The sequence below is a fragment of the Fundulus heteroclitus genome, chromosome 22 (assembly GCF_011125445.2).
Source record: "Fundulus heteroclitus isolate FHET01 chromosome 22, MU-UCD_Fhet_4.1, whole genome shotgun sequence".
NCBI classification, from domain to species: domain Eukaryota; kingdom Metazoa; phylum Chordata; class Actinopteri; order Cyprinodontiformes; family Fundulidae; genus Fundulus; species Fundulus heteroclitus.
The window spans coordinates 5,580,742-5,595,826 of record NC_046382.1 but is presented as its reverse complement, the minus strand read 5'-3'; the positions used below and the strand labels follow the sequence as shown (position 1 = coordinate 5,595,826).

Sequence of the window (15,085 nt, the reverse complement as noted above, 5' to 3'; positions counted from 1 at the left end):
GTCCCTGTTTATGGGGTGCCGAATGTAAAATTTCAGATAAAATTCTATAGCTGATAGATTTTGATTATTTAGCTCACTTTTCTCACATTTAACTCCCTTTTCTCACATTTAAGACAGAAATTCACAATAAACAAGATCTTATATGCAATTGTCAACAATATGTTTATAAAGTAAAATAAATAGTTAAATGTTAAATCTAAATGTTAAATCTATATCTAAATGTTAAATGTTAAATCTAAATGCTAAATCTATATCTAAATGTTAAATCTATATCTAAATGTTAAATCTATATCTAAATGTTAAATTTAAATCTAAATGCTAAATCTATATCTAAATGTTAAATATATATCTAAATGTTAAATTTAAATCTAAATGCTAAATCTATATCTAAATGTTAAATTTAAATCTAAATGTTAAATCTATATCTAAATGTTAAATGTTAAATCTAAATGCTAAATCTATATCTAAATGTTGAATCTATATCTAAATGTTAAATTTAAATCTAAATGTTAAATCTATATCTAAATGTTAAATTTAAATCTAAATGCTAAATCTATATCTAAATGTTAAATTTAAATCTAAATGTTAAATCTATATCTAAATGTTAAATGTAAATGTTAAATCTATATCTAAATGTTAAATATATATCTAAATGTTAAATCTATATCTAAATGTTAAATGTTATATCTAAATGTTTCGAAAATATGCAAATTGAACACGCCCCCTATCGGGTTCACGCCCACACCACCGACCTTGGATCAGCCATGAGATCCATCTGTGGAGGACACTGTAAACATGCCGCACAGACGGCTGACAAGGCAACTTCCTATAACTATATAACTTTCTCCCTTTAACGGCAAAGTTTCTTGTTTTAATGAGATACTTATCTTGCTTAAACGACATAATTTTCGTCTCATAACAACGCAACATAACCCGGCATCAGCTCGCGGGATATTTGAGTGTCATGGAGAAGAGGAGAGACGGAGGGGCGCCTTTTATTACTTTTTAAGAAGTCGTCATTTGTCGGAGGAATGTATTTCTGCACTGAGGAGTGACAAGGTAAGTCATAAATATACAGCAAGTCCTCTACTTGAAATTTGACCAATTCGGCAGTTATTTATAGTTAACAACTCTGCTTTAGATAGTCTCTGGCTCTGTTTACACGGTGAAAACAGGTTTACGTTGCCTTTGTACTCTCCATTTACACACTACAAGGTTTAACTGTTGCTTAGGGGGGGGGGGGCTTTCAGCTATAGCTGTGGGTTTATTTACAACAGTTTGCAGCCGAAACAGTCCTCCGCCAGCCGCTGTTTTCTTCTTCTGGGCAATTTGACGCGGAGCTTCAAAAATCACAGCGCTACTAGTGGTGCGGCATGGGAATTACACCATTTAAGTACTCTGTAAACAGGGCCTGTGACTGCAAATGTTCTACATGGATGTTAATGAGATACAGATAAGGATAACCAGCTTAATATTTTTAAAAACATGTCATGCATTTAATCATAAATTCTGCTGTAAAGATTAATAATCATGTGCTTAAAAGAGTCTTTTTAGTTTTTTACGGTTTTTATATTAACCATAATTTCATTGTGCTTGTAGACTGACATATCAGCTATAGCAAGCATGGATGAGAGCTTGGCCATCTATATTCCCACCTATGCTGACAGAATTGCCACCCAGAGATTTTGCTTCGAGTTCCAAGGAAAAGGTGAAAGAGATGTCCTTCAACAGACATGGCTTGAAAAACTCTTTACATGCAAATCTTCATGGAAAAAGTCCAATTTGATCTAAAATGTTTTTGGTTTCAGGTAATATCACTATGTAATATATTTAAAAGAAAGCTTACCATTTGACTCAAAATGTGTTTTCAAGTACATATGGAAGTGAGCCACAATAGAGTCAGTTAGCTTTTGTTTTTGTTGACAAAGATATAGAGCAAAAATACTGATTAAAAAGATTACTCCAACAACATTGTGAAATACAATTTTTTGAAGTGAAATTATTGCTGTTGCTATTAAGCTTTTTTAAGGTAAAAAATTTTAAAGCATGTGTTTAAACTGTACTTACTTTTCTTTCCATAGGGCATTATTTTTCTTTTATATTCTTTACAGTTGATTGTAAAATAAATAAATGCTTTGAGCGCAATAGTGCCCAGATTTCTAACAACGACTTTTGTCATATGTAAAAGGATTTTCTCATGTTCAATTTTGAGATCCATGTATTCATCTTTTTAATACTCATAGATCATGTTCTAGTTTGGTCATCTTCTGGAGGTAGAGAAATTCCTTTCAAAAGGATTTTTCAGAGCACTTGTTAAAGGTACTTTTAATGAATGTTCTTCTGTGAGTTGATGTAACATTGCAATATAATGTTATGTTTCTAAGGAAAGAACAAGTTGGTTTGATCACAAACCATTGCACTTTATTTTGTAATGGGTTTTTACCAAAGATTCATTAAAAGTTTTCATGTTACACATAAGCATAGGCACTTTATTTTTCAAGTACATAACTTGGGTCTCAGTGTTCAGTAACAGAGAACTATAAGAGTCTTGCTGTTATAAATATAAAAATTATGTCTTGAATATGAGGAGCAGTGGTGGGGTTTACAGAACATTTAAACATTTTTTCCTACATGACAGATTACAAGGCAAATGTGAAGTTAAATTTCTTGTTATTGTCCTAATATATTTAGTAGCATATATTTGCTGTCACACACAACAAGAATCGCACAAAATATAAAACCTGTTACCAAAATTCCAAAAATTATGTACATCATGATGAAACATTTAAGTACATGGGAGTCAGTGAAAACAGAGGTCTGTTTTTTATTCCTCCATCTGTATTTCTTTGACTGCTTTTCCTTTATTGGTTGTGGGGTCTGCAGCTGCCTTCATCTGACTGTCGGAAAGTGACAGGTTCATTCTGGACAGGCTCACAAGGTCATTTGCTCCACAAACTCTTTTTTACAAGAAAATGTCACAGGTTTGTGTGTATACAAGCTCTTAAAAATAAGCATAACTCCATTGTTTCATCATGTGTGGACGGTGCATGAAGAAAGTTTTCCGTCATCAGAAAGTATGATAGTTCGAACTGTCTCATAACATGTGAATGGTCCTCTGAAGACGTTGGACTGTGCAAGTTTCTGCCGCTTGCTTAGGAACCTGTTTGAGATGATTTTGTTCACCAAAACGCCGTGGAAGGGTTCACAGGTGTCAAAGTCCAGTCCTCAAGAGCCGGTGTCCTGCAACTTTTAGATATGTCCCTGGTCCAACATGCCTGAGTCAAATAATCAGGTAATTACCAGGACCCTGAAGAACCTGACTGCATACTGAGGAGCTAATTGTGCCATTTGATTCAGGTGTGTGGGACCAAGGAAACCTCTAAAGGTTTCAGGACATGCCCTCAAGGACTGGAGCTTGACACCCCAGGTATACATAATGTAGGGCCGGCCACTTGGAGCAATTGCATCTCTAATCTTACAAATGATGTTCCATAAGTGAACCACTTTTTAGAGTTGTTCCTGAAAGACAAGAAAATAAACAAGTTCTTAAAGTACATACTCCATATTTAAAAGCATGTATCATATAGTATTTATCTTTTACATTCAAACATACCTCAGTAATATTTAAACAGGTGAGCAGAATTGGCTGCTTATCCAAGAAGTCACCAGTAAAGTAATATGTATTCTTCAGTTTTTGAAAAAGGTTCATCCAGTACTGTGCACGACATTTCCTTAAGAAATCCCACCAGCTGTTGATGAGCTGGCTGTGGGTGCTGGATCCCACAATGAAGTAGTTTTCAGGATAGCTGTCATCAAGACGCAAAAATCTTTGAATGTCTTTCATTGTACCATTCTCTGTCTCCATGTCGATATGAATTCTGGCTGTGGTACCCCCTCTGTTACTGCTGGAAGAAAATATCCAGCAGTAACTTTTGGACAGCACCATCCATGTATTCAGCTTTAGAGATGCCAACCTGTAAACACAGCAGAGATTTTGTTATTGTTTTTTCAAGTTTTTTATTTTAAACAAAATCTAAAAATAACATAATTTATTCTTTCTAAAAATTTAGCACGTTACTTATGCTAAATGTGAGAAGCTAAATATTCCAAATTCAAAGTTTTTAAATATTTAAATTTTGAGTGTCAGATCAAATGCACAGGCATTCTAAGATGTAAAAGGGAACATTCATTTTCTGGCTGTATTTTTAATGTAGCTATCTTAATCCTGGTCCTCCTACCTTAATGTTTTTGTTTATGGGAATTTTAAAAAGTACTTTTACAGAATTCCCATCAGAAGGAGAATAGCTGCTGTTTAAAATTGTGATTTAAAGTTAAACTGGATCAATGTTAAAATTGCTTAAACCTAGACTGCAATGGAACAATGTTGTTGATTAAGATTTGTTTTCTTTTCTGAGTAAGTTTAAAGACATCAGAAAAAACAAATGGAACAACAAATAAACTGAGAACAATGGTGCCTTGCTGCCAGGAGCTTTCATTGATAAATTCTGATATTAACTTTTGAATTTGCAGCAATGATAATCGATTATCAGTTTTTGCTTTTCCCCTTATTAAAGCATGTCAGTAGTTGACTGGGTTTATTAATGAAGTTCATATAAATAGTTGTCCTACACTGGCTTGTGAATTGTCCCATTAGAAAGCTCTGTATTCATATCTTTGTTTTGACACAATAAAATATGGATAAATATAGCTTTATCTAGCCTCACTTTCATTGTGTAGAATACACATACTTTTAATTAGCCTTACAAGTGTCGGATTAAAATTTATTTTAATCATATTTGATTAAAATACATAAGGGCATAGATAGGTACATTTGCAGTCAAAAACAAATTTTACAATTCTGTCAGCATAGGTGGGAATATAGATGGCCAAGCTCTCATCCATGCTTGCTATAGCTGATATGTCAGTCTACAAGCACAATGAAATTATGGTTAATATAAAAACCGTAAAAAACTAAAAAGACTCTTTTAAGCACATGATTATTAATCTTTACAGCAGAATTTATGATTAAATGCATGACATGTTTTTAAAAATATTAAGCTGGTTATCCTTATCTGTATCTCATTAACATCCATGTAGAACATTTGCAGTCACAGGCCCTGTTTACAGAGTACTTAAATGGTGTAATTCCCATGCCGCACCACTAGTAGCGCTGTGATTTTTGAAGCTCCGCGTCAAATTGCCCAGAAGAAGAAAAGAGCGGCTGGCGGAGGACAGTTTCGGCTGCAAACTGTTGTAAATAAACCCACAGCTATAGCTGAAAGCCCCCCCCCCCCTAAGCAACAGTTAAACCTTGTAGTGTGTAAATGGAGAGTACAAAGGCAACGTAAACCTGTTTTCACCGTGTAAACAGAGCCAGAGACTATCTAAAGCAGAGTTGTTAACTACAAATAACTGCCGAATTGGTCAAATTTAAAGTAGAGGACTTGCTGTATATTTATGACTTACCTTGTCACTCCTCAGTGCAGAAATACATTCCTCCGACAAATGACGACTTCTTAAAAAGTAATAAAAGGCGCCCCTCCGTCTCTCCTCTTCTCCATGACACTCAAATATCCCGCGAGCTGATGCCGGGTTATGTTGCGTTGTTATGAGACGAAAATGATGTCGTTTAAGCAAGATAAGTCTCTCATTAAAACAAGAAACTTTGCCGTTAAAGGGAGAAAGTTATATAGTTATAGGAAGTTGCCTTGTCAGCCGTCTGTGCGGCATGTTTACAGTGTCCTCCACAGATGGATCTCATGGCTGATCCAAGGTCGGTGGTGTGGGCGTGAACCCGATAGGGGGCGTGTTCAATTTGCATATTTTCGAAACATTTAGATATAACATTTAACATTTAGATATAGATTTAACATTTAGATATATATTTAACATTTAGATACAGATTTAACATTTACATTTAACATTTAGATATAGATTTAACATTTAGATTTAAATTTAACATTTAGATATAGATTTAGCATTTAGATTTAAATTTAACATTTAGATATAGATTTAACATTTAGATTTAAATTTAACATTTAGATATAGATTTAACATTTAGATATAGATTTAACATTTAGATTTAAATTTAACATTTAGATATAGATTTAACATTTAGATTTAAATTTAACATTTAGATATAGATTTAACATTTAGATTTAACATTTAGATTTAAATTTAACATTTAGATATAGATTTAACATTTACATTTAACATTTAGATTTAAATTTAACATTTAGATATAGATTTAACATTTACATTTAACATTTAACATTTAGATATATATTTAACATTTACATTTAAATTTAACATTTAGATATAGATTTAACATTTAGATTTAAATTTAACATTTAGATATAGATTTAACATTTAGATTTAACATTTAACATTTAGATATAGATTTAACATTTAGATATAGATTTAGCATTTAGATATAGATTTAACATTTACATTTAACATTTAACATTTAGATATAGATTTAACATTTAGATTTAAATTTAACATTTAGATTTAAATTTAACATTTAGATATAGATTTAACATTTAGATATAGATTTAACATTTAGATTTAACATTTAGATATAGATTTAACATTTACATTTAACATTTAACATTTAGATATAGATTTAACATTTAGATTTAAATTTAACATTTAGATATAGATTTAGCATTTAGATTTAAATTTAACATTTAGATATAGATTTAACATTTAGATTTAAATTTAACATTTAGATATAGATTTAACATTTAGATATAGATTTAGCATTTAGATTTAACATTTAACATTTAGATATAGATTTAACATTTAGATTTAAATTTAACATTTAGATATAGATTTAGCATTTAGATTTAAATTTAACATTTAGATATATATTTAACATTTAGATATAGATTTAGCATTTAGATTTAAATTTAACATTTAGATATAGATTTAACATTTAGATATAGATTTAGCATTTAGATTTAACATTTAACATTTAGATATAGCTTTAACATTTACATTTAACATTTAACTATTTATTTTACTTTATAAACATATTGTTGACAATTGCATATAAGATCTTGTTTATTGTGAATTTCTGTCTTAAATGTGAGAAAAGGGAGTTAAATGTGAGAAAAGTGAGCTAAATAATCAAAATATATCAGCTATAGAATTTTATCTGAAATTTTACATTCGGCACCCCATAGCTGTTTGTGTGTTGGCTGTTTAACATGCTGAGTTAAACCAAAGTTTCTAAGTGTGTCACACAGTTCTTTTGCACTTCTGTCTTCAGGGTTGTCAACGTGAAAGTTGAAGTCTCCAACAATAATTAAAAAGTCATAATCAACACATATCACAGAAAGGATTGATGTGGACTTAGGAGGCCTGTAAACATTCAGAAACATAGTTTGTACCGGGCTCTTTACCTGGAGAGCCAAATGTTCAAAAGAGTCAAATTTTCCCAAAAACACCCTTTTACACTTTAGTGAATCATTAAACAATGTTGCCACTGCTCCACCTTTCCTTTGCTGTCTGCTCTCACAAAGGAAATTGTAGTTTGGAGGAGTCGACTCCAACAGAATGGCTGCTTCATTAAATTCATGTAACCATGTTTCTGTTAAAAACATAACATCAAGATTATTGTCAATAATGAAGTCATTAATTAAAAGGGATTTTCCTGACAGAGATCTAATGTTTAATAAACCCAGTTTATATGATTTGGTGGTTGATGGTGTCTCTGTGGCAGGTTGCATCTGACAGTTTATGACTTTTAAGTACGACTGATTATTCCTGTTTGTTTTCCTTTTGCTTTTCTTATTTCTGCCACGTATCATAACAGATATTCCATGTTCTCCTTTGTTCATGTTATGAGAAAATTACAGAAAAGGAACCTCTGGGCTTTGCGGAGAGGAAGGCGAGGCGGGTGTAGTCTGGATCGGTGTTTTTGACGATGGAGGTTCTTTGTCCTCTCTTTGTCCTGCTGAGATCTGGGATGAATCCTCCTGTAATTCTGATGTAGCCTCTCTGTGTCGTCTTTCTGGCCATCTTTATCTTGGTTTGTTCGGGCTGTACTGGGCTTATCATTTGTTTTGGCACTGGATGAACTTTGTTTTGGGACAAAGCTGATGGCGCATGGTTCACAGAATAGAAGATGTTTGAAATCAGCCGTTTTGCACCTGACCTATTTAGAGAGAAACCATTGCTGCTAAACAGATGTCTCCTCTCCCAGAAGATGTTAAAGTTGTCTATAAGGGTTACAGTTGTTTGTTTGCATGTTTTTTCCAGCCATTTGTTTAGCATCAAAATTCTGGAAAAAATCTCGTCTCCACAATTAACGGGCTCATGAGGGCCACTGAGAAACATCTTGACATTTAGGCCATGAACTAAGTTCAGCAGACGAATGTAATCCTCTTTCAACACTTCTGATTTTCTTATCCGGGTGACGTCACCCAGGGCTTCAGCTTGTATTATGAGTTTTTCCAAGGTCGGGCATTCTTTCAAGATCCTTGGAAGGCTGTCTGATACATCAGACACCAGGCCACAATTCCTATCGTTATAAATCAACACCTCTGTGTTTTTCTTTTTACAGAAATGTTTAATCCCACTTACAGATCGATTGCATAAAATCAGGGTCCTTGGCCCTGTGGCATGTCTTTTCTCTGGTAGCTTAGTGTTGACATACCTCTGAATGTTGTCATGATTCTCCTGGGACACATTTTGGAGTGGAGTGAATCTGTTTCGTAATGAAATTCCAGCATTTCCAGCAGGCTTACTCCTATAATTTGTTTTGAGAACAGCCCGCTGTTGTTTCACTTGTCCTGGGACATCTCTCTGTAGTCTCGGCCAGTTTTCTTTGTCTAGGCGTGGGGTTCATTGATCCTTTGGTCTTGCACCCAGAGTGGTCCAGGGATTCTCATTTTCCTCAGGGATCTGTTTGTTCAGTGAGTTGCTGGGCTGGTGGTTGCCGTTTGGAATCACAGGCAGGGTTGTTTCATTTCCATACGCGCCATTTACGTCATAATTCAGTTCGAGTCGGCATATCTTCTGTTCTATAACAGTGATCTTCTGTAGAAGCCTGTCAAGGTCCACTGTGGTGAAGGTAGCCATCTTTGCAAAATCAAAATCAAAAATAAATAAAAAGGAAATAAATAAAAATAACTAAATCCAACTTTCCGTGGTTTTGGCAAAGAGATAAAAAGAAGATTAAAAAGTAAAAGGCAGGAAAATGCAAGCAAGCGGGGAGCAGAGAAAAAAGCGTTGGAGCAGACAGAGAGGCAGAGCCTCTGTTTTTGTTATAGCAATAACAAAAACATATAAAGTGTATGAGTGTAAACGACAGGAAAAAAAATCAATAATCATGAAAAAAAGAAATTTGCAAGGAATATACACAAAAGAGGTGCGGAAGTATTTTCTGTATTGAACATGATGTCAGTAGCCTAAATGGTCATCAAATTTGCTTGTGGGATGCCATCTCCTCGATTTTAATTCCTGCAGGGATCGCTTCTCTCTGGTGAATAAAAGCATCAAGACTGTCCAGTTTTCTCGACCCTTTATCCTCCTTTTTATGTTGGTCGTTTGCCAAATACAACCGTTTTTACAAGCAGGCAATCTCAGGAAAACACTGAGAGGTGAGTGCATATCAATATCAAATAGATAAAATAATGAAATGACGACCAAGCAAAAATAATATCAAGCAAATCAAAAATAACGATGATTATAATAAGATGCGTTCAGACATTTCGATGCTGTGTGACAATCAATTCATTTTACCAAAATTTCGTCATCATGACATATTTCTGAATTCAGTTTAATCTGTTTCTCTCCTTTCAATATTGGGAGCAAATATGTGTTTTTTTATTTTTTGTACAATCAAAAAATCACAGCTCTTGAAAGACAGTGTCACATGTAGCAATGGGGTCAACCATACCACCTCACTTAAATAAAACATTCAGCCATTTCCTTACTCAGAGTCACTCTTAGCAGCATTTGGATCCTTGATACTAACTCAGACTCCTTGGTAGGAATTTTTTGGCTAAGACAGGAGCTCTGAGAGACTGAGAATCTTTGTGAATACGAACACTGATCTTCTAATATTCCATAAAATCTACCGCTGAACTGTGTGGGCAGAACAAAAACTGAGCAACTGGACCTGTTGAGGCTGATCTTTAATGATTGGGTCCCCAGTGGACAAAACATGCCAACAGATTTGCTCCGCCTCCAAAGAAAGAAGATCAAATCCTTCACATTATCGCTCCAGACACTCAGGATGCACAAAAACATTTGTAATACATACATAACTTATGCTATTAAACTTTCCTTAGAGACAATACTAATTATTATTTAGAATAAAAGGAAAAATTTGGTTTTGCCAGCAAAAGTTTTGCAAAACAGAAGAAAATGCTTTGTGTGTTAATGAATACCGTATAAAACAGACTGCAATTTTTTAGATACAGGGTCATCCTGACAGTTATATATTATAATTGAGTTTAAAAAAATGTGCAACGAGGTATGTTTTAAGTTATTTAATGTTGACGATTCCAGCTTTGAACTAAAGCCCCACTTCCTCCATCCTTCCTATTTTGGGTTAAAGCTCAGACTAGCTGGGGTTCTGAAGACCTCTGAATCTAACGAGTATTACCCTGATTAGAATTCCTGTGAGACCTTTTTCAGCTAGATAAGTAGAATATGACTGACCGGCTAACCACCTTCGTCCTAGGGCCACACCCTTCTGCAGTGGACAGGTCAGGCAACCTAGTAGCCTGAAGCCACCTGTACCCCGACCACCGCCCTACACTGTAAAAAAAATTCTGTTGTTTTTACAGAAAAAAACTGGCAGCTGTGGTTACCAGAATAATTCTGTAAAAAATACAGTACAGATGTAAACAACTTTACAGAACAACTTGTAAATTTTACTGGTATTCAATGTAAAATAAACGATAACTGGATGTTAATTTTACCAGTATTCAATGTAAAATAAACGATAACTGGGTGTTAATTTACTAGTATTCAATGTAAAATAAACGATAACTGGATGTTAATTTTACCAGTATTCAATGTAAAATAAACGATAACTGGATGTTAATTTTACTAGTATTCAATGTAAAATAAGCAAAATCTGCATGTAAATTTTGCATAAATAATCAGTATAAAAGCAGCATTGTCCTGTTAAATGAGCAGTACAGGACTGTATAATCTACAACTTTAAAATGTATTTTCTGTTAATTAAAATACAATTTTAATTGTAAAATTTACAAGTTGTTCTGTAAAGTTGTTTACATCTGTACTGTATTTTTTACAGAATTATTCTGGTAACCACAGCTGCCAGTTTTTTTCTGTAAAAACAACTGGACTTTTTTTATTTTTTTACAGTAAATTGCAGGATTAAGACGCTTTTATAGTCAAACACTAAATACTAAATAAACAGAATTTGCTATAAAATATTCATTACAATTTAAAGGCACAAATTCCTGTTATCTGTTGTATATCTGTTTCTGTCGCTCTGTTTTTAAACATTACAGTTATCCAGAAATGGAAAAATGTAACCCTGGTTGCACAGCTTAAGGCATTTATAAATCAAAACCTTATGTATATGTCACACAGTGGAAATTTGTTTTATTGTGATGGTGTGATTATGTAAATATGTGTGCATGATTTCTCTTTTACTGCATGTTTTTATTGTTGTGGTGTTTTCATCCACTGTGAACTCTGAGGACAAATTGCCTGATGATGGCCACCTGTGGAGTTGTGGGTGTGCCTGGAAGCAGCCTATCAGCTGTTTCACAGACTTGCCAAAGGAAGCTGGCAGAACATTTAAAGGGTGAAGAACTCACTACAGGAGAGAGGGGAGAAGCAGGCCATAACAGCCAGGCGTGGTGGGAGGAGAGACTAAGTAACCACCAAGTATAAATATAAGCAGACTGATCGGCACGACGTGGGGACCATCTCTGCAGCAGGAACAGAGTGCAGTGGAAAACAAAGTGTTGGATTGGCAGCGGGGCAGAGGTAAAACTCTGCCTGCATCCGTGAGTAAACGTTTTCCACTGACATCTGCAGGGTTTTGCCACGTTGGAAGGGCTGCAGCAAAGATCAGTTGGCTCCACAAACAACGCTTCTGGCCAGCGTATGTTTGTGTTTGCAGGAGTCCAGTGGCGAGTGAGAGGCGCTTGGGGGCGGACCACAGCAAGGACGCGGTGCAACTGGACCAATCCTGAGACGGCTGCGGGGTGGAACTAAGAACTCACTACTTTTGTGGACTCTGCTGCTGGACAATTATCCTGGACTGGAAGCCTCCCGTTTTTAGTTGTTTTACTGATTTTAGATTATTTAAAGAAAACATTTTATTGTGTTTTTTAAGCTTTTTAAGAGACTGGTTTTTAGGAGAAATAAAAACCCTCCATTTCAATCTGATCTGTTCTCTGTTCCCTGGGTTCTGACTCGCTAGCTCCCTCTAATTGTGAAAGGACCTACTGTAACACTGAGCTGTCCAACTTGGTGTTGACATATACCTCAAGAACTGCACTGACAGCTAAACAAAAAAACAGACAAATAACTTGCCTCTTCAGGAATTTATTAAACATTTTTTTTAACGTACACACACATGTACTTTACATACTTTAGAATAGAAAAAAACACCGTCTTTCCTCTGAAGGGAAGTTGAAAGATTGAGGCCCCCAGGCAATGCTACAGCTGCTGGGGGAGTAAAAACAACTTAACAGTGTCCAACTCCTCTAATAACTTATTCAGAGAAATCAAGAAAAATCATCTTAATCAAACGGTCCCAGGATTTTTACAATTATTTCACTCCTTTTCTTGTGAAAATATAACGTGTTATCTAAGTGGGCATAAGGCTTACATTAACTTAGCCAACATAAATATTCTTCTGCAGATGTGGTAACATCAGTTGAACGTGTACAGCTGTTGCTATGGAAAGATGAACCACCCAGAAATGCTCTGATTTGCAGATTCTGCTCATTCAATTTCAATGGTCTGTACGAGTAGATGTGTCTGTGTTTTGAGGGAGAGTGTTGTAGTCTGATATTAGTAGAAAAAGCTTCAAGGTTTATGCTCTAAGCACCTCTCATCTGAAAAACTAATGATGATTTCTAGGACTTTATGATAAATGTAACATGAATAACGAAAAACAAAGAATGCTTTTTCTACCTTCCTGCATGTATGTGTGTTGGTACTGTGTTTGCATAGCTACATCACTTTCCCAAAAACATTAAACTACCAACAAAAATATTTCACAGAACTTGACTTACACTATGTTCCTGTACACAGTGTTTAAAATGGACTGTTCAATATAAAACACAAAACTAAGGCATAACAGGGCCAATATGGATGTATGTGACCCGTGGGTTTTACATCACAGAAACAACAACAATTAAACCTCAACAAAAAATGCATACGAGCTACCAATTTGCTTGCTCCTTAGGCCTGAAAAACTCTGCAGATAATGAGCTGAAACAAATGTTGAGTTTGCATCAGTCTTACTGGTTGTAGTCCATATTTATACATCAATCCACTCGTAATCTGAAAGCTCTTGAATCAAGGTAAGGACTCGGGGGTTCAAATGAAGACGGGATCTTTTTGTCTTCTCTACTTTAGTGCCCTTCTCCGGGTTGATGGAGAAAAAACACCTGTGGAAAGACAAAAAAGGTAACTGTATTAATAAAATATTTTCACATTCACAAAAATGTTTACAATGATAGCTTTTTATTAAAGCTATTTCTTTAACATTTTCCTCCCTAGGCCTCTGGCTCATTGTCCTGCTCGAAAATGACATGCCCAACATGAATATAGTATATCTCTGCAACTACAAGATCTATATGAATAATATTGGTATCATAATAAAGGTAACACTTGTGAGATGAGATACCTGTAGAGGTGAAAGCATCAGCATATGTGTTACTGGGTCAGACTAAATGAAGATTGAACACAGCATAAATTAAATATTTAATTTTCGCCTGACAAAAAATAATATTTCTAGTGTGAGTGACCTTCTGAAATATGTTAGTGTAGCCAAAAAAAAACTCATAAAACTGGAGCACAACATCTGAACATTATCAGAACCAAGTCTCAAGAGATTTTAGTAGATCTACTAAAATCTCTTGAGACTTGGTTCAGATGTTTAGGTGCTCAACTCTGCACTGCGCACCTCTACGCATGCATTGCATATTGATAGCTGTTGACCCCGCAAAAAAACTCACCGCTGCAGAAACTCCAGGGTTGATGCCAGGCAGGATGGATAATGTATATTCAAGCAATAGTAGCTCCCAAACATCAGGCACAGGACAGACATGAAGGAGGGGATGTTGTCCTGTACAATGTTTTGATCCACACTCAGCATGAAGCGTTTTGCAGAATAGCAGGATCGTCCTGAGAAATGGAAAAAAAAAAAAAAAAAAAAAAAAAAAACTTAAAAAGACAAAAAACTATCAAAATCCACTTTGACTAACCTTAAGTGTGAGTGACAAAAAAACACTGTGCAAAATGAATCTTAAAAGTACATCAAAATAGAAAAGAGAGAAACAATGAGAGAGAATTTAAGACCAATATTTTTTTCTTACCACACACAACAATGGTGGGAGTCAGGGGAACTCGGTCCATGTGTACTTCCCCTGCCAAGCATGTGTCCTCCACATAACAGAATATGGCATCTTCCTTTTCATCAAAGTACGACAGCAGGAGCAACACCATATCTTTGAGGTCTTCCGAGCAACCACTCAGCTCCCCCCTCATTACTTGATACTTTGTTAGCGCCTCTAGGAACTTTCTGCTCTTGTTCACACAAACAGTCTTCATGTAGCTGAGGAGCCGCTTCCCCTTTAGATCCAGATTCCGTGTGAAAGCTTCTTTCAGCCCAATTCCGGTAAGTTCTTGAAAGTGGACTGCCATACCAAGCTCATCAAACAAAAATGGCCACTCTTTAAGGAGGTTCTTGATATTTTCCCCCTGGTTGACATGTTTTCGTTGAGTGTAGAAAGTCAGCTTCATCAGAAGTTTGACCTCTTCTGGATTCACATCAGTTTGCTGAGACATCATCTTCAGTTTTTCTTTATGTTCTTGCTGGCTCTCGACAGTCTCTCCAAGGGGCAGGAATCTT

At 35.0% G+C, this 15,085-nt stretch overlaps 1 protein-coding gene and 2 long non-coding RNA genes across 3 annotated transcripts; 2 read left to right on the top strand and 1 right to left on the bottom strand.

Moving 5' to 3' along the window:
- The first annotated feature begins 1,008 nt into the window (after window positions 1–1,008).
- On the top strand, window positions 1,009–1,971 carry LOC118557170. Its single transcript, XR_004927672.1, has 2 exons — window positions 1,009–1,059; window positions 1,600–1,971. It is a non-coding gene; the product is annotated as an uncharacterized LOC118557170 (long non-coding RNA).
- Window positions 1,972–11,893: 9,922 nt separating this feature from the next.
- Window positions 11,894–12,382, top strand: LOC118557209. The gene is made up of 2 exons (XR_004927705.1): window positions 11,894–12,002; window positions 12,119–12,382. It is a non-coding gene; the product is annotated as an uncharacterized LOC118557209 (long non-coding RNA).
- A 148-nt stretch (window positions 12,383–12,530) lies between these two features.
- LOC118557208 lies at window positions 12,531–15,071 on the bottom strand. The gene is made up of 3 exons (XM_036126770.1): window positions 14,550–15,071; window positions 14,190–14,358; window positions 12,531–13,619 (listed from the first exon to the last, which is right to left on the bottom strand). Exons 1-3 carry the CDS (start codon window positions 15,022–15,024, stop codon window positions 13,490–13,492), a joined length of 774 nt encoding a protein of 257 aa, XP_035982663.1. The 5' UTR covers window positions 15,025–15,071; the 3' UTR covers window positions 12,531–13,489.
- Window positions 15,072–15,085: the final 14 nt, after the last annotated feature.